A 20698-nucleotide genomic window follows, 5' to 3' on the forward strand; every position below is an offset into this window, starting at 1 on the left:
TTCGTTTGTTTTGACTGACTTCTTTCCGTCGGAGGCCGGTAAAACATGCACAATGACTACGCTGATACGACGCTCACGAACATTTCCTGCAGCATCTCATAATCCAGACCAAACTCACTCGGAAAGTGGATACATTTTTCCCGCTTGCTCTACGAGACCTCACCATTTCCAATTATTTTCAGCCAAACGGTAAATCAGTTCCAGGTAACCTATTGCTAATGATTATTATTTGTTTTAATGATGCTTGTAACACGGTCTGTAAACCAACGCATTCCAGGATGAAACCGCACTGGTTTCAGCGGCCTGGTTTTGTTGTTCCCCCAGCTAGTTAGCTGTTAGCCAGTTAGCAACACATCTCCCGTCCAACCCGTTTGTGTAGCTAGCTAGCTAACATGCTAACTTTATTTCAGGGTCACGGTTGAAGTGTGACTTTCATTTCATAGTTAGCCAGCTGTCGACTCATCGTGAGTAAAATGACTGTAGCGAGGAATTAGCTAACCGGCTGCTCCTTGTTTAGCCACAGATAGCCAAACCAAATATTTGTATAATTAACCTATCTAGGTAGCTAGCTCGCAATATTATCAAATCAAATTTTATTTGTCACATACACATGGTTAGCAGATGTTAATGCGAGTGTAGCGAAATGCTTGTGCTTCTAGTTCCGACAATGCAGTAATATCTAACAAGTAATCTAGCTAACAATTCCAAAACTACTACCTTATAGACAGACACAAGTGTAAGGGGATAAAGAATATGTACATAAAGATATATGAATGAGTGCTGGTACAGAGCGGCATGGGCAAGATACAGTAGATGGTATTGAGTGCAGTATATACATATGAGATGAACTAACCGTTGCTAAACTTCCCGGTTTCCCGATTATGCAAACAGTTAATCCCTTGAACAAACCTATAGTGTCGTTGCGCAAAATGGTACGCAGCATCTGGATATTTGTGCAACAAAAATTCAACCTTCAGCTACAATTTCTGTCAAGCCGTCCACACATGCATTTACGCATACTTGAGATAAATTCAACATATGCACCACACAGAACGCACTGCAACGCAAGGCAAACGCATTGTTCCACTGCCTGTTCATCCCGCTATCATCAAGAAGGCGAGGTCAGTAACGTAAACTCGTACATCGCCTTGGTCTGTACAATTGCCCTTATTTTAGCTCCCCAAAAACGTAATGCTTCCAGATCAACTGTAATGTCAATACCATTGTAAAGCACAATTCCTCCCCTTTCCAACAAAATCAATTACATGACCTTAACACGGCCCGTTTCTGCATAATTCAAGCAGGCAATGAGCCCGTCTGGTCTTTTTAAAAATGGCGGGTGGGGACAGATGTCTTGTGGGAAAATTGCTTTTTTCATTCGATCTGTCCAATTTATCACCTTATCGCCTCTAAAATGTAAATAAAACACTATAAAGAGTTTATATAATGTGTCATTACATACCTATTTGAAGGTTTGTGTCGAATTTGAATCAGGTTTTTAGGGCGGTGCTAAAGTGATCTTAGAAGTAAACAGCGGCTTTGAGAATGATGATCGCATGCAATGATGATGAAAAAAATGACTAGGTATCCCACCCCCTTACCCCCGTCACTGTCCATTTCTTGTTTTTAAACGATGAGAGAAGTGCTACACCTGGTGGAGAGAGATTGTAAGACAGAAATAGTTGCTTTATGCTGTACGTTACGACATGACACGTCTAGATGTAACGGAGGGTCAGTTTTTTTTTTTCAACTTTTCTCCAATACCATAGAGCCATTACCATGTCGATCAATGCTTGAACAGAAACCTAGTTCACACCCCCAGATTTGGACGTCAACAGTCGCTACAGTCCCATTAGTTTTCTTTGTAGCCGCGGTTACGCACATTTGTACAGAATGGGGTTTACGTTACAGGTGCATCAAAGCTGGGACCGAGAGACTGAAAAACAGCTTCTATCTTACTAACATTGAGTGGCTGCTGCCAACATACTGACTCACATCTCTAGCCACTTTAATAATAAATTATTGGATGTAATAAATGTATCACTAGCCACTTTAAACAATGCCACTTTATATAATGTACCCTACATTACTCATCTCATATGTATATACTATATGTATATACTGTACTTTAATAATACCATCTACTGCATCTTGCCTGTGCCTTTTGGCCATCACTCATCTGTTTATGTACATATTCTTATTCATTCCTTTACACTTTGGAAGTTGTGGAATTGTTAGGTTAGATTAATCGTTGGATATTACTGCATGGTCGGAACTAGAAGCACAAGCATTTCGCTACACTCGCATTAACATTTTTATTTTACCTTTATTTAACTAGGCAAGTCAGTTAAGAACAAATTCTTATTTTCAATGACGGCCTAGGAACAGTGGGTGTTCAGGGGCAGAACGACAGCTCGGGAGTTTGAACTTGCAACCTTCCGGTTACTACTCCAACGCTCTAACCACTAGGCTACCCTGCCGCCCACATCTGCTAACCATGTGTATGTGACCAATAAGATTTGATTTGAATGAATGAATGAATGTACTTGGTGCACCAATACAATGCTAGTGGGGGCGTGGTCAAGGCGTAACCATTTTCCCATAACGTTTTCAAGCAAATTAAGAAGGAATGTCAATCGAAATGTGGGTTTCTATCAAAAATAATAAGGCCAAAGATTTTTATAACTAAACCAAGATAAACCACAGCCTGTCGTTTCCAATGGGAACAGATTATAGTGGGCAGAATGAGCGTGAGCTAGCGAGATCCTATTGGCCCGTTCATACATCTGCATATTTCCGTTATCAAATACTCTGTGAAATGAGCCGTGTGCAATAACTCAATTCAACTTTGCACTCCTACATTTAAAAAAAATACTTTTGCAAAGGCTAAAGTCAACAAAACTTATTCCGCTGTTGAACCACCAAGCAGGTGCTTCATATTTATACATCCAGTGAAATATCTGTCTCATTTTTCTTTCCGTGATACAGCTGTGAAGCAGGCAAGAGTAACTAAGTATTTCCAGGTCACGGATCTTCTTCTTCTTCTATCGTATAATGGCGTTCTCAACAATTGGATGTGCATTCCGCCTCCACCTGTGGGGTGGATAATAAGGATCCGGGTATTATTATATTATTAGTATATTTTTTTTTTACAAACTATCAACAAAAAAAATTTGCTAAACAAAATCAACCTACTTTCCTGTAAAAAATAAATACAAATAAAGTGATCATAAAGAAGAAAAAAAGGTCCCTAAACTTCTGAACAGGTTCATTGACTTGAAGAACGATGCTCCTGTGAGGACGGGACATTTCCTAGCGACAGTAGTCCTTGCAGTGCTTCTGCCGTGAAGTCTTGGAGACCCAAAAACGCATCTGCTGCAGATATAATGATATCCAGGTTCTTGGACTTGTGAGACACTTGTGCTGTACAATTAATCATTGTGGCTATAAATGCCACACAATCCACTTTCTTTTTACAATGAGTTTATCCAGATAACTTGATTTAACTTAAAACACTAGCAACTGGTTGCAATGCCTCCCCCTGCCATATCTTCAACACTGTTGCCTCTTCCCCCTTCGACTCTCTTCACTGCCTCCACATAGGAGATCTGCTGCACAGCCATGATTTCTTGACACCTCAGCCTCCCTAACAGGGCACTCAAGGAAGTATGAACCCCACCACAGTTGCAACATTTTCCATTCACATATTCTTCAATATCCTACTTCTCCCATCTGCAAACATTTAATCATATCCTTTACAATTCCCCCCCGACTGTAATGGTTTGGACATAAATGCTCTCACCGCATATCTCACATATCCAAGCTTCACTTGTTCAGGTAGAGTCTCCTCAAACAACAACAACAATATCGACAGGCTTTTCTCCTACCTTCCATTCACCATACGGGTCAGGTGACGTGCACTGACCAATCCTGGGACTCGTCAGCTATATCCTCCTTTTGCAGGCTCCGAAGATCAATACAGGTCACTTCTGACGTAGGTTCACCTTTCCCACTGCTTTCTTTACAGTCCTTGGTATTACAAATGGATTTCCCAAATTAACCTCCTTGTCCAAAACAATGCAGTCCGATGATAAATGCGTTATTGGACCGGTCCTGGTCTTCTAATACAACTTTGGCCCGTTTTTGTTTCCATTCTTTGATTTCACTAGTTTCCATTCGTTATCACACACTACACTTGTCGCACTTTCAGATTCAAGCACAGTCGCCTTTTCCGTCTTACTCGCTTCTTGGAACCGGTTGTTGTCATTGGATCTTTTGGAATCCTTCAGAATAAGAGTCCCGTCATGTTTACCAAACATTATGGATAAACTGAAGAGGATGCATGTCTCTCCGCCCTAATAATGGGAGTGGTTGTCCACAAAGCGTCTGTCTTGCTCTCTGAGCTGGTGGCCTCATCTCATTGGTCGATACATCTCATTATTGTAATCCGTTTTTGAATATTTGATGAGGGTTGTTGACATCAACCGCCTGTATTCAATGGAGAGAGATGCTATGCTACTAGCCTCATGCCATGAATATGCATAGCCATCTCGAGACAACTCCAATATAGAGGGGTTTTTTTCTCCTAAAAGTAGCGTGTCCCGAATGTCACGTGTCCTAGTTTTATATCAGTACAGTCATAACGACTTAAGCATTACAAAACTTTTATTTGATCAAATTCATCTAGTGTAGCAATTAAGTCATTGCTTTTGTTGTTGACCAAATTCGACTCACTCTCATTGACCTCCATACAAAACTGCCTGCTTGGTGGGTGAAACAACAAGAAAACGCCCCATGCTGGAGGGAGACAGATTTGCAGCCGAGTTGGGCCTCTTCCTCTCTGGGGACACTTTATAAATTAATATTTAGTGCTGAATTATCAATACATTTTATACTTGTTATCATACAAAGAATAATTAAATATTTTATATAAGATATGTGATTTTTGTTTTTTGTTTTGTTTATTTCAATCCTAAATGGTCAACAATGTTGTTTGTGTGTGTACTCTTATCTTCTATACGTTGTGCTGCAGTAAAAGGTCCATTCTACCCAGAAACACTTCTAGTCTCCAAGTCCACTGAGTTTACACCCCCAGGAACACTTCTAGTCTCCAAGTCCACAGAGTTTACACCCCCAGGAACACTTCTAGTCTCCAAGTCCACTGAGTTTACACCCCCAGGAACACTTCTCCAAGTCCACTGAGTTTACACCCCCAGGAACACCAGTCTCCAGGTCCACTGAGTTTACACCCCCAGGAACACTTCTAGTCTCCAGGTCCACTGAGTTTACACCCCCAGGAGCACTTCTAGTCTCCAAGTCCACTGAGAGGAACACTTCTAGTCTCCAAGTCCACTGAGTTTACACCCCCAGGAGCACTTCTAGTCTCCAGGTCCACTGAGTTTACACCCCCAGGAGCACTTCTAGTCTCCAAGTCCACTGAGTTTACACCCCCAGGAACACTTCTAGTCTCCAAGTCCACTGAGTTTACACCCCCAGGAACACTTCTAGTCTCCAGGTCCACTGAGTTTACACCCCCAGGAACACTTCTAGTCTCCAGGTCCACTGAGTTTACACCCCCAGGAGCGTCGCTGCTCATTTTGCGGCCCTTTAAAGAGTTGCCAATCAGCTTTAATCCACTTGTTTGTCATATTGGACATAAATATTGCACCGTACATAATCGATTGTGTGTCTATAAAACCAGGGTCCAGCTTACTCACTAGAGTCTACAGCATACAAAACAGATGAGTTTGAACAAAACTCTTCTCGTTGTAACGGATGAATCTGAACAAAACGTTTGTGTGTCCAATAGGAAACATCTATTGGATTTAGGCTGATTGGCTACTCTTCAAGGGATGCAAAATGAGCAGCGACGCTCCTCTGGGTGTAAACTCTGTGACGATAAGAAGTAGCCACCGTAGCAGATAGCCTGGCTAATGCAAATACAGATATTCAGGAAATTCATGAGCTGGAATATATCGCTAGTTCTGACTACGGAAGCAGATTATTAACGAATTTTAGCTGAAGATCCTTAGTTTAATTATGGTGAAGAAAATGTTCAGCAGTCTAATGGCTTGAGGGTAGAAGCTGTTCAGCAGTCTAATGGCTTGGGGGTAGAAGCTGTTCAGGAGTCTAATGGCTTGGGGGTAGAAGCTGTTCAGCAGTCTGATGGCTTGGGGGTAGAAGCTGTTCAGCAGTCTAATGGCTTGGGGGTAGAAGCTGTTCAGCAGTCTGATGGCTTGGGGGTAGAAGCTGTTCAGCAGTCTGATGGCTTGGGGGAGTAGAAGCTGTTCAGCAGTCTTATGGCTTGGAGGGTAGAAGCTGTTCAGCAGTCTAATGGCTTGGGGGTAGAAGCTGTTCAGCAGTCTAATGGCTTGGGGGTAGAAGCTGTTCAGCAGTCTGATGGCTTGGGGGTAGAAGCTGTTCAGCAGTCTAATGGCTTGGGGGTAGAAGCTGTTCAGCAGTCTAGTGGCTTGGGGGTAGAAGCTGTTCAGCAGTCTAGTGGCTTGGGGGTAGAAGCTGTTCAGCAGTAATGGCTTGGGGGTAGAAGCTGTTCAGCAGTCTGATGGCTTGGGGGTAGAAGCTGTTCAGGAGTCTAATGGCTTGGGGGTAGAAGCTGTTCAGCAGTCTGATGGCTTGGAGGTAGAAGCTGTTCAGCAGTCTGATGGCTTGGGGGTAGAAGCTGTTCAGCAGTCTTATGGCTTGGGGGTAGAAGCTGTTCAGCAGTCTGATGGCTTGGAGGTAGAAGCTGTTCAGCAGTCTGATGGCTTGGGGGTAGAAGCTGTTCAGCAGTCTTATGGCTTGGGGGTAGAAGCTGTTCAGCAGTCTGATGGCTTGGGGGAGTAGAAGCTGTTCAGCAGTCTTATGGCTTGGAGGGTAGAAGCTGTTCAGCATTCTAATGGCTTGGGGGTAGAAGCTATTCAGCAGTCTAATGGCTTGAGGGTAGAAGCTGTTCCAGAGCCTTTTGGTGCCAAACTTGGTATTCCGGTACCGCTGGCCGTGCGGTAGCAGGGAGGACTTGGGTGGCTGGAGTCTTTGACAATTTTTAGGGCCTTCCTCTGACACCGCCTGGTATAGAGGTCCTGGATGGCAGGGAGCTTGGCCCCAGTGATATACTGGGCCGTACGCACTACCCTCTGTAGCACCTTGCGGTCGGATGCCAAGCAGTTGCCATACCAAGCGGTGATGCAGCCAGTCAAGATGCTCTCAGTGGTGCAGTTGTATAACTTTTTGAGGATCTGAGGGCCCCATGCCAAATATTTTCAGCCTCCTGAGGGGGAAGAGGCATGGTCGTGCCCTCGTCACGACTGTTGGTGTGTTTGGACTAGAGGTCGACCGATTTATGATTTTTTCAACGCCGATACCGATTATTGGAGGACCAAAAAAGCCAATACCGATTAACATCAATAAAATCAATTTAGCCTCAAATAATGAAACATGTTCAATTTGGTTTAAATAATGCAAAAACAAAGTGTTGGAGAAGAAAGTAAAAGTGCAATATCTGCTATGTAAGAAAGCTAATGTTTCAGTTCCTTGATCAGAACATGAGAACATATGAAACCTGGTGGTTCATTTTAACATGAGTCTTCAATATTCCCAGGTAAGAAGTTTTAGGTTGTAGTTATTACTAGTTAGCCATTTCACTTCGGTTACACCAGCCTAATCTCGGGAGTTGATAGGCTTGAAGTCATAAACAGGGCAATGCTTGACGCACAACGAAGCGCTGCTGGCAAAATGCACAAAAGTGCTGTTTGAATTAATGTTTACGCGCCTGCTTCTGCCTACCACCGTTCAGTCAGATACTTGTATGCTTGTATGCTCAGTCAGATTATATGCAACGCAGGACACGCTAGATAATATCTAATATCTTCAACCATGTGTAGTTAACTAGTGATTATGATTGATTGTGTTTTTTATAAGTTTAATGCTAGCTAGCAACTTACCTTGGCTTACTGCATTGACGTGCATTGTGGAGTGCAACGAGAGAGAGGCAGGTCGTTATTGCGTTGGACTAGTTAAAAACCTCTTAAGTCTACCCCCTCCTTTTTCGAACATTCTGTTAAAAATCGCGCAACTTTTCAGCGTCCTGCTACTCATGCCAGGAATATAGTATATGCATATGATTAGTATGTGTGGATAGAAAACACTCTGAAGTTTCTAAAACTGGTTAAATCACGGCTGTGACTATAACAGATCGTTTGTTTCATCAAAAAACGCACGAAAAACTGCTCTCTGAAAGCTAAAAATAATTTCCATGCGTCACTTTCATGGGTTGTTAAAAGGGCACAAAATTAATTATGGATCTGCATGCAATTCCTACAGATTCCACACGATGTCGCCTTTGTCGTCATTTTCAAGGGACTTTTTTCTTGGTAAATCCAACTAACTGGATTCCATTTCTTCCGGTCTCCACCAGGATGTTTTGAATGTGCACATTGGCAGCCATTGATTTGAAAACGAGGAGCTATTGAATATACATCGCCCTGTAATCATTTTGATAGATTATAAACGTTTACTAATACCTAAAGTTGGATTACAAAAGTATTTCGAAGTGTTTTGTGAAAGTTTATCGTCGACTTTTTTAATTTAAAAAAATGACGCAGCGTTTAAAAACAATGTTTTTTTCTGAATGACACAGCTTCCATAGAAAGCTATTTTGGGTATATATGGACCGATTTAAACGAAAAAAAGACCCAATAGTGATGTTTATGGGGCATATAGGAGTGCCAAGAAAGAAGCTCGTCAAAGGTAATGAATGTTTTATATTTTATTTCTGCGTTTTGTGTAGCGCCGGCTAAGCTAAATCTTTGTTTACATCGCATTCAGGCATTTTGGGGTGTTGCATGCTATCAGATAATAGCTTCTCATGCTTTCGCCGAAAAGCATTTTAAAAATCTGACTTGTTGGCTAGGTTCACAACGAGTGTAGCTTTAATTCAATACCCTGCATGTGAATTTTGATGAACGTTTGAGTTTTAACGAGTACATTTAGCATTTAGCGTAGCGCATTTGCATTTCCAGGTGTCTACTTGAGACATCTGCGTCTCAAGTAGGAGCAAGAAGTTAACTGTAAGATTGCAAGATTGGATCCCCCGAGCTGACAATGTGAAAATCTGTAGTTCTGCCCCTGAACGAGGCAGTTAACCCACCGTTCCTAGGCCGTCATTGAAAATAAGAATGTGTTCTTAACTGACTTGCCGAGTTAAATAAAGATATAAAAACAAAAATCGGCAAATCGGCGCCCAAATATACCGATTTTGATTGTTATGAAAACCTGAAATCGGCCCTAATTAATCGGCCATTTCGATTAATCGTCGCCCTCTAGTTTGGACGATGATAGTTCTTTAGTGATGTGAACACAGAGGAACTTGAAGCTCTCGACCCCTCTCCTACAGACCCGTCAATGTGAATGGTGGTGTGCTCGGCCCTTCGTTTCCTGTAGTCCGTTTCCTACGCATGTGTCTTGTATTTGTCTTGTTGAGGGAGAGGTTGATGTCCTGAATAATTTTGCACGCCCAATTTTTCAGTTTTTGATTTGTTAAAAAAGTTTGAAATATCCAATAAATGTCGTTCCACTTCATGATTGTGTCCCACTTGTTGTTGATTCTTCACAAAAAAATACAGTTTTATATATTTATGTTTGAAGCCTGAAATGTGGCAAAAGGTCGCAAAGTTCAAGGGGGGCGAATACTTTCGCAAGGCACTGTAATTACTTCACCTAGCTGTATAGGGCCATAAGCAAACAAGAAAATGCTCATCCAGAGACCGGTGATCAGTTTTACCTCATTTCTACCAGCATGCACCTGTGCAAAACTCTAAATCCCCTTTACTACACACACAGAGACACATACGAAGCTCTGCCTCGTTCGCCGTTTGGCAAATCATCCTCCCGATTCCTGCTTACAAGCAAAAACTCAAACAGGAAGTACCAGTGACTCGCTCAATACAGAAGTGGTCCGACGAAGTGGATGATACGACTGTTTTGCACAGACTGGAATATGTCCCGGGAATCATCTGATGGCATTGAGGAGTACACCACATCAGTCACCGGCTTCTTTAAGAAGTGCATCGACGATGTTGTCCCCACAGTGACTGTACGTACATATCCCAACCAGAAACCATGGATTACAGGCAACATCTGCACTGAGCTAAAGGCTAGAGCTTCCGCTTTCAAGGAGCGGGACACTAATCTGTACACTTATAAGAAATCCCGCTATGTCCTCAGACGAACCATAAAACAGGCAAAGCGTTAATACAGGATCAAGTTTGAATCCTACTACACCGCGTCTGTCGCTTGTTGGATGTGGCAGCGCTTGCAAACTATCACAGATTACAAAGCGAAACCCAGCCATGAGCTGCCCAGTGACACAGACGTACCAGAAGAGCTAAATGCCTTCTATGCTCACTTCGAGGCAAGCAACACTGAACCATGCATGAAAGCATCAGCCTTTCCGGACAACTGTGTGATCACGCTCTCCATAGCGGATGTGAGTAAGACCTTTTAAATAAGTTAACATTCACAAGGCCACAGGGCCAGACGGATTACTAGGACGCATACGCAGAGCTGACCAGCTGGCAAGACATTTTCTCCCTGACCCAGTCTGTAATACCTACATGTTTCAAGCAGACCACCATAGTCCTTGTGTCCAAGAACGCCATGGTAACCTGTCTAAATGACTGCCACCACGTAGGACTCACATCTCTAGGCTGGTCATGGCTCACATCAACACCATCACCTCAGACACCCAGGTCTCACTCCAATTCACATAGCGCCTCAACAGTTCCACAAATGTCCCAATCGCTATTGCACTCCACACTGCCCTTTCCCACCTGGACAACAGGAACACGTGAGAATGCTGTTCGTTGACTACAGCTCAGCGTTCAACACCATAGTGCCCTCCAAGCTCATCACTTAGCTAAGGACCCTGGGACTGAACACCTCCCTCTACAACTGGATCCTGGACTTCCTGACGGGCCGCCCATTTATCTGACAATCTAAGGTTGATTATCTACGAGGTTATGGTTGAATGACCCGTTTTAATATTTCACCAACTTGTATTGTTATTGGTTATTGAGGGGTTACTGAGTGAGATATACTTTGTTTCACCTTGCTGAATTTTGAATGTGGTTTTGGGAAAGCTACTGTTTTATTACTGAGTGTTTAATGCTGATGGTTTGAGAAAACAGTCCACTGCTCTTTATTATTTTGAGTGTTACCAGTGTGAAGCTATATCACGGTGAGTGATTGTATACATTGACTATTAAAGACACCATACTGTTGCACTTGTTTTGTTGTGTTGACAATGAAGACTCTCAACACTATACCACTGCTCCTAGTGGATGAACATTCTATAATTCTTACACTTCATAATGGAATTAAACCAAACAATTCTAAACTACTTTTAACAATTAAGACTGAAAATGGTACAAAAACACGTTGACTTGAAGAACGATGCAGATACAAAGTTTGTTAACAGAATGACGGTTTGTGTCGTTTGTGGAAATTGTTAGAAGTAGGCCTTGTGTTTAACGTTGTAGAATGTTCAGTGGAAATGGTGCTTGTGCTCCATGGAGTTGTATGGATTGTTTAACTTTGCATTCATTGGTTTTTCATACATTTTTAAAGTGACAACTCTGTGTGTCAGCATCAATCTGTTACCTTGGAATTACCCCTAATCTATTCAACATGAATAGCCAGGCGATTTTGAGGTAAGAAAATGCTTGTGTTGCTTATAGGGTGATGTTTGAATCGGCTACTGAGGATGGGGTGGTAATGTCAATCACTGAGTGTATCAGATAATAGTAATGAATTTGAACTGAATATGCTTGTACTCAACAGCCAGTGTTTTTCTTCACTTAATGCCTAATCTGACTGGCTGTTGCCGTCAATCCTATATTTATTTTATGGAAAAAGGTTTCCTGCTGGACGGGATGTGTGGTTAGCTAGCTTAGATACATTTTTGTCTTTTCTGGAGCTATACCACAATCTAGGTTTATGAAAATCACCCTGAACTCTTTCGGTCTTCTCTTCTTTTAGATCCACCTCTAGCCTACCATGTCTGAACCAGGTTCTGGTTGTGGTGTTCCAGCCCAGAGAAGCTCACAGCGGGGTCCAGAGTTGCTGTCAGTGAAGCTGGGGGATTGCAATCAAACAGTGGAACTCAATGTGATTGTCAAAGAGGAGGAGGAGGAGAGAGAAATCAATGAGGGGGAGGAGGAAGAGCGAGAGGAGGACAGGGACTCTGACTCAGGTAAATTCAGGCTAACAGGCTTTGGTTCAGAGGTAAACAACCCAAAATAAGCATTGATTTTCTGGTTCATTAAGAAATATAAACATATGTTTTTGGATGTTGAATAAAATGTTAATTCTGAATATTTAGGCAAGTTAGCTGGCTAACTCATTGATTCTGCTTTGTAGTATAACCCTCAGACTTCTGTATGTGTAAGAGGTGAGGCGAGTGCCCCTGAAAAATGGCTACCGACCAATATGCAATGCATTGTAATTTGACAATTGGTTTCAGAGCTGGTCATGGGTGCACCTCAGCCACGCTCAAGGTCCTAGACGATATCATAACCACTACCGATAAAAGACAGTACTGTGCAGCCATCTTCATCGATCTGACCAAGGCTTTCGACTCTGTCAATCACCGTATTCTTATCGGCAGACTCAATAGCCTTGATTTCTCAAATGACTGCCTCGCCTGGTTCACCAACTGCTTCGCAGACAGAGTTCAGTGTGTTCAATCGGAGGGCCTGTTGTCCGGACCTCTGGCACTCTCTATGGGGGTACCACAGGGTTCAATTCTTGGGCCGTCTCTTTTCTCTGTATATATCAACGATAGCTCTTGCTGCGGGTGATTCTCTGATCCACCTCTACGCAAAGGACACCATTCTGTATACTTCTGGCCCTTCTTTGAACACTGTTAACTAACATCCAAAGAAGCTTCAATGCCATACAACTCTCCTTCTGTGGCCTCCAACTGCTCTTAAATGCTAGTAAAACCAAATACATGCTTTTCAACCGTTCGCTGCCTGCACCTGCCCGCCCGACTAGCATCACTACTCTGGACGGTTCTGACCTAAAATATGTGGACAACTACAAATACCTAGGTGTCTGGCTAGACTGTAAACTCTCCTTCCAGACTCATATCAAACATATCCAATCTAAAATCAAATCTAGAATTGGCTTTCTATTTCGCAACAAAGCCTCCTTCACTCACGCCGCCAAACTTACCCTAGTAAAATAGACTATCCTACCGATCCTCGACTTCGGCGATGTCATCTAGAAAATAGCTTCCAATACTCTACTCAGCAAACTGGATGCAGTCTATCACAGTGCCATCCATTTGTTACCAAAGCCCCATATACCACCCACCATTGCGACCTGTATGCTCTAGTCGGCTGGCCCTCGCAACATATTCGTCGCCAGACCCACTGTCTCCAGGTCATCTATAAATCTATGCTAGGTAAAGCTCCACCTTACCTCAGTTCACTGGTCACAATAACAACACCCACCCGTAGCACACGCTCCAGCAGGTATATCTCACTGTTCATCCCTAAAGCCAGCACCTCCTTTGGCCGCCTTTCCTTCCAGTTCTCTGCTGCCAGTGACTGGAACGAAATACAAAAATTGCTGAAGCTGGAGACTTACATTTCCCTCAGTAACTTTAAACATCAGCTATCTGAGCAGTTAACCGATCGCTGCAGCTGTACATAGTCCATCTGTAAATAGCCCACCCAATCTACCTACCTCATCCTCATATTGTTTTTATTTACTTTTCTGCTCTTTTGCACACCAGTATCACTACTTGCAGATCATCATCTGCTCATCTATCACTCCAGTGTTAATCTGCTAAATTGTTATTACATAGCTACTGTGGCCTATGTATTGCCTTACCTCCTCACGTCATTTGCACACACTGTATGTAGACTTTCTTTTTTTTCTATTGTGTTATTGACTGCACACCTGTTTATTCCATGTGTAACTCTGTGTTGCTGTTTGTATCGCACTGCTTTGCTTTATCTTGGCCAGGTCGCAGTTGTAAATGAGAACTTGTTCTCAACTAGCCTACCTGGTTAAATAAAGGTTAAATAAAAAAATGCATTGTAATTTCACAATGGCTTGATCTATGTGCGATGCAATGCAACAAGCCCCTTGCAAAGTATTTCTTTCAATACTCTGGTATTCCTAATGACTGTTGAATCCTACATTGCTAAACTTAAAGCCTTTGTTCCTCTGTCTGTTTCTTACCCTATATCTGTTCATATTCTTACAGGAGAGATCCCCAACCCAGACTCAGTCAACGAGCCCAGTTCCACAGAATCAGTACTACCACCTGGTTGTGGGAGTTACCCCTGTCCTCAATGTGAGAAGAGTTTCAGTTCCTCAACTAACCTAAAGAATCATCAAAGAGTACACACTGGAGAAAAACCTTTTGACTGCTCAGCATGTGGGAAGAGTTTCAGTGAGAAAGTAAACCTTAAGAGACATGAGAGAGTACATAGCGGAGAGAAGCCTTACCACTGCACCCAATGTGCGAAGAGCTTCAATCATTCTGGAAGCCTTAAGGAACATGAGAGAATACATACAGGGGAGAAGCCTTACCACTGCTCTTTGTGTGGAAAGAATTTTCGTGTCGCAGGAGGCCTAAAGAATCATCAGAGATCACACAGTGGAGAGAAGCCTTACCACTGCACTCAGTGTGGGGAGGGATTCACTCAGCTAAGAAATCTTAAAAATCATGAGAGAATACCCATTGGAGGGAAGCCTGCCTGTGCTTTCAATGTAATTGTCCAAGAGGAGGAGGGTGAGAGTGACATCAATGTGGAGGAAAAGAGAGAAGTTGAGGGAGAGGAAGACAAAAGTGGTGTAGTAAACAGTGCATGTCAGAGCAAAAACCAAACCATGAGGTCGAAGGAATTGTCCGTAGAGCTCCGTGACAGGATTGTGTCGAGGCACAGATCTGGGGAAGGGTACCAAAAAATCTCTGCAGCATTGAAGGTCCCCAAGAACACAGTGGCCTCCATCATTCTTAAATGGAAGAAGTTTGGAACCACCAAGACTCTTCCTAGAGCTGGCCGCCCGGCAAAACTGAGCAATCGGGGAGAAGGGCCTTGGTCTGGGAGGTGACCAGAACGTTACGGTAACCGTATTACCGCCACACCGGGGTTGATGATGGCAGTCAAATTCCACGTGACCGTTTAGTCACAGTAATTAGGCTTCTCCGAGCTCTGATGCAGCTCTGATTAGTAGCCTACAAAACTTGCTTAAAAATCTCTAGTGACACCCCATCTCGTGAACGGGACCGTTGTCATCATCTGACACTAATTAGCATAACGCAACGGACATAAATCTTCCTAGAAAATATTCCTGTTCATGAAAATCACAAGTGAAATATATTTGAACACAGCTTAGCCTTTTGTTAATCACCCTGTCGTCTCAGATTTTCACAATATGCTTTACAGCCAAAGCTAGACAAGCATTTGTGTAAGTTTATCGATAGCCTAGCATAGCATTATGCCCTGCTAGCAGCAGGCAACCTTGTCACACAAATCAGAAAAGCAATCAAATTAAATCGTTTACCTTTGATGAACTTGGGATGTTTTCACTCATGAGACTCCCAGGTAGATAGCCAAAGTTCATTTTTCTCCCAAAATATTATTTTTGTAGGCGAAATAGCTCCGTTTGTTTTTCACGTTTGGCTGAGAAATCGACCGGAAATTGCGGTCACAACAACACCGAAAAATATTCAAAATTAGCTCCATAATATCGACAGAAACATGGCAAACGTTGTTTAGAATCAATCCTCAAGGTGTTTTTCAAATATCTATTCGATAATATATCCACCGGGACAATTGGTTTCTCAGTAGAAGCGATTGGAATAATGGCTACCTCTGTACTTTACGCAAGATTTTCTCCGGGAGCATCATGTGACCACTTGTGCAATGTAGCCCCCTACGGGTATTCTTCAACATAAATGCATAAAACTACGTCACAATGCTGTAGACACCTTGGGGAATACGTAGAAAGCGTAAGCTGGTTCATAGCACATTCACAGCTCAATGGGGACTCATTGGCACACAGCGCTTTCAAAATATGGGGCACTTCCGGATTGGATTTTTCTCAGGCTTTCGCCTGCAACATCAGTTCTGTTATACTCACATACAATATCTTTACAGTTTTGGAAACGTTAAGAGTGTTTTCTATCCAAAGCTGTCAATTATATGCATATTCTAGCATCTTGTCCTGACAAAATATCCTGTTTAAAACAGGAACGTTTTTTTCCCAAAAATGAAAATACTGCCCCTAGAGTCGCAACAGGTTAACTGCCTGGTACTCAGCACTCTGTTGTCCCTCTAATCACTCTGGGATCAATGCAAATGTCATCCAACATCTAATCAAACACTTCATGATAATTGTCCATTCTAAATCAAAACTAAACTAATTTCACACATATTATTTTATAAATGTAAAGACAACTTTAAATCAAGAATAGTCTGATAGGTGACAAAGTTAGCTTGTGGATGATGTGTTGTCACTTGTGGATGATGTGTTGTCACTTGTGGATGATGTGTTGTCACTTGTGGATGATGTGTTGTCACTTGTGGATGATGTGTTGTCACTTGTGGATGATGTGTTGTCACTTGTGGATGATGTGTTACCACTTGTGGATGATGTATTATCACTTGTGGATGATGTGTTTCCACTCGTGAATGATGTGTTTCCACTCGTGGATGATGTGTTTCCACTCGTGGATGATGTGTTTCCACTTGTGGAGGATGTGTTTCCACTCGTGAATGATGTGTTTCCACTCGTGGATGATGTGTTTCCACTCGTGGATGATGTGTTTCCACTTGTGGAGGATGCCCAGCTCGTGCAGCAAGGCAAGAAACAGAAATGCCTTTTTGTTTGTGTGACTTTTTCAAATCATAGTCGCACACCTCATGAAGCCCAGCCCACAGGCCTTGTGCTATGGGGGATAGTAGATTGACATAGGCAAGTGCTTTTGTTGTTTGTTAGGCCTACTCATCTTGTTGGTTGACGTAAAGTAGGCTAAATGTGGACCGTTCTAACTTTTTCAATATGCGCCTCGGAAAATCGAAAAAGAGGAGCATGCGCAGTTCCGTCCCCCCGATGTATCGGTCTTCACTTGTAGCCCAGTTCTCAGCTGGAATTCTCGTGAGAAGGACCAGATCACATGACGGGCGTTGGCTGATAAGAATGGAGATATCTGAGAGAGCCGTGTGAGAGAAGTGCTTTGGCGCACGGCAGCTGGGAGAAGGGAATTATCACTGTTATATTCAGCCCAAGGGCACCGTGAGGCCACACAAGGGGGGGGACGTCGCCCGGGAAATTCGAGGCCCGATGAGAATATTATCAAGTGCTTGTCAAAATTTTGAATGAGAGACTGATGAAGTGTGTGCAGCTTGCGACTATTTTTCAAATCGTCATTAGAGTCCCATCATGCAGGCTTAGAATGTATTAAAAAATCAGAACATTTATCCCAACGTTTGTATCACAACTAAAGTTGCATAAGTAACTCTACATGAAGCATATTAGGAGGACAGGATCCTGTGTTAACCGCTCAACACAGAGTAGACGCATGTGCGCACTTCCTTTTTAAATTGTTTGTAGAAAATATCCTTGCTATTTTACTAAGCTGTGTTCAATTGTATTCGTCATACTATAAAATAATTTTAAAAAAAATAATGCCACGGAATTCTAAGCAAATCTTGTCTGCTAAATGAACTAGTGTAGCCCACAGCCATATCAGGACCTAACGTAAGGACAACTCAGAGTATGGTATTCTGTTCTTCTGACTACATTTTATTCATATCGTGTTTCTTTAGACCTGTCTAAAATAAATAATGGATTTATTGTGATGTAGACTACTACGTTAAATGGATGTATTAGACTTTTTAAAATGTAGATGTTCCAAAGGTCTACATCAGTGGCTTGTAGGCTGCGTGTGGAAGCCAGGAGATGCGAAATGTGTTTGTTAATTAACGATCAATGACCGTCTGACCGGCAGTTATTTGCTTGACAATCACCGGCTGACAAAATGTCATGACCTCCACAGCCCTCACTCTGACAGAGCTCCAGAGTTCCTCTGTGGAGATGGGAGAACCTTCCAGAAGGACAAGCATCTCTGCAGCATTCTGGACTTTTATGGTAGAATGGCCAGACGGAAGCCACTCCTCAGTAAAACGCACATGACAGCCCGCTTGGAGTTTGCCAAAAGGCACCTAAAGGACTCTTAGACCATGAGAAACCAGATTCTCTAGTCTGATGAAAGGAAACCAGGCACCGCTCATCACATGGCCAATACCATCCATATGGTGAAGCATGTGGATATGTTTTTCAGCGGGAGGGACTGGGAGACTAGTCAGGATCGAGGGAAGATGAATGGCGCAACATATAGAGAGATCCTTGATGAAAACCTGCTGCAGAGCGCTCAGGACCTCAAACTGGGGTGAAGGTTCATCTTCCAACAAGACAACAACCCCAAGCACACAGCCAAGAGAACGCAGGAGTGGCTTCGGGACAAGTCTCTGAATGTCCTTGAGTGGCCCAGCCAAAAGTCCGGACATGAACCCGATCGAACATCTCTGGAGAGACCTGAAAATAGCTGTACAACGACGCTCCCCATCCAACCTGACAGAGCTTGAGAGGATCTGCTGAGAAGAATGGGAGAAACTCTGCAAATACAGGTGTGTCAAGCGTGTAGCGTCCTACCCAAGAAGACTGGAGGCTGTAATCTCTGTCAAAGAGGCTTCAACAAAGTACTGAGTTAAGGGTCTGAATACTTATGTATATGTGATATGTCTGTTTTTTATTTGTAATAAATTAGCAAAAATGTCTCAACTATTCTTGTTTTGTCATTATGGATTAGAGTATTGTGATGTCATTACGGGGTATTGTGATGTCATTATGGATTAGAGTATTGTGTTTAGATTGATGAGGGGGGGGGACGACAATTGAATCCATTTTAGAATAAGGCTGTAATGTAACAAAATGTTTAAGAAGTTGTCTGAATACTTTCTAAATGCGCTGTATATAGACAGGTGTGTGCCTTTCCAACTCATGTCCAATCAATCAAGTTGTAGAAACATCTCAAGGATGATCAATGGAAACAGGAGGCACCTGAGCTCAATTTCGAGTCCCAAAGGAAAGGGTCTGAATACTTATGTAAACAAGGTATTTCCATTTTTTTTTATTTTATCCATTTGCAAAGGTTTCTATAAAACCTGTTTTCGCTTTGTCATTATTGTGTATTATTGTGTCTAAATTGCTAGGAATTGTTTTATTTATCCATTTTAGAACAAGGCTGTAATGTAACAATGCAGTTAAACTGCATCTATCATAGCGCACTGCTCTTTCGTGCGGGAGACAGTTTTAGTACTCATCACTGCATTCTCTACCAGAAAGTTGGTTGGCCCTCTGTGATGTCATCACTGCATTCTCTACCAGTAAGTTGGTTGGCCCTCTGTGATGTCATCACTGCATTCTCTACCAGCAAGTTGGTTGGCCCTCTGTGATGTCATCACTGCATTCTCTACCAGCAAGTTGGTTGGCCCTCTGTGATGTCATCGCTGCATTCTCTACCAGCAAGTTGGTTGGCCCTCTGTGATGTCATCGCTGCATTCTCTACCAGCAAGTTGGTTGGCCCTCTGTCACACAGGTAAATAAATTGCTATGTTTTCATTTATAAAGCACTTTTACAAAAAGTCTCACCGTAGCTAACCTGTTTACCACATCCGGTCTCAGGGATGGTTAACTCTGGAAACTCCTTTGGTCTCTACTGAGTTCGGTACATCAGCTTTTAGTCTTCTTGCACCTTATTTGTGGAACAGTCTTCAAAATGTTGTTAAATGTGATGTTTTGATGCTGCTAAGGGGTCATTCAGAAAGCTGATTGAGGACCTTATAACTGATGAATGTTTATTTCTGCTTGCATTGTATATTTATACTGGGGGGAGAAATATTAACGCAATATGCAACCATTTCTAAGATTTTACTGAGTTTCAGTTCATTAAAGGAAAATCAGTCAATTGAAATAAATTCCTTTGGCCCTAAATCTATGGATTTCACATGACTGGGAACTGGAAGATGCTGTCATATAAGTTGAACATCCCAAACATGCTCAATGGGTGACATGTCTGGTGAGAATTGCAGGCCATGGAAAACTGAGACATTTTCAGTTTCCAGGAATTGTGTACATGTAGCGGTCTTTATATGTACCACAGAAGAAAAAACAAGAAATAAAGAGCGACACCAGAGCTGTCTATTTTGGTATTTTACATAGATCTGCAATGGTATTATGAAAAGACAAGACAGGAATACATCAGTCTCCAAGGCACCATCTGACGAGTTGTTCTTTCTCTACATCTCCCATCATGCAATGCTAACATACGTCGGCAGCTCAGCAAGCCATCTGCGTCACAGAAAGACATGCTAGCTAGCAACTGCAATACTTTTCAGCACTCTGTAAAACTATATCAATAACGATACATTTCTGAAAGTTCCATAGTTTCAAGAGTCTCACACTCCCATATAACAATACCCATAGCATTAACATTGGAATGGTTAATTTATTTACATTTATGGACTTCAACACAAGGAGTAATCTGCGACACATACCTTTCTCAGTGTTTTCTCAGACTGAGGAGAACGGGAACTACGGGTAGTGCCAGGGTGTTAGT

The 20698-nt window shown here is 42.5% G+C and overlaps 1 protein-coding gene across 1 annotated transcript; it reads left to right on the plus strand.

Annotated features, from left to right (window-relative positions):
* The first annotated feature begins 100 nt into the window (after positions 1–100).
* Positions 101–17678, plus strand: LOC139397088 (zinc finger protein 260-like). The gene is made up of 3 exons (XM_071143953.1): positions 101–204; positions 12034–12247; positions 14273–17678. Exons 2-3 carry the CDS (start codon positions 12052–12054, stop codon positions 15124–15126), a joined length of 1050 nt encoding a protein of 349 aa, XP_071000054.1. The 5' UTR covers positions 101–204; positions 12034–12051; the 3' UTR covers positions 15127–17678.
* Positions 17679–20698: the final 3020 nt, after the last annotated feature.

The sequence above is a fragment of the Oncorhynchus clarkii genome, unplaced genomic scaffold (genome assembly GCF_045791955.1).
Source record: "Oncorhynchus clarkii lewisi isolate Uvic-CL-2024 unplaced genomic scaffold, UVic_Ocla_1.0 unplaced_contig_3036_pilon_pilon, whole genome shotgun sequence".
NCBI lineage: Eukaryota > Metazoa > Chordata > Actinopteri > Salmoniformes > Salmonidae > Oncorhynchus > Oncorhynchus clarkii.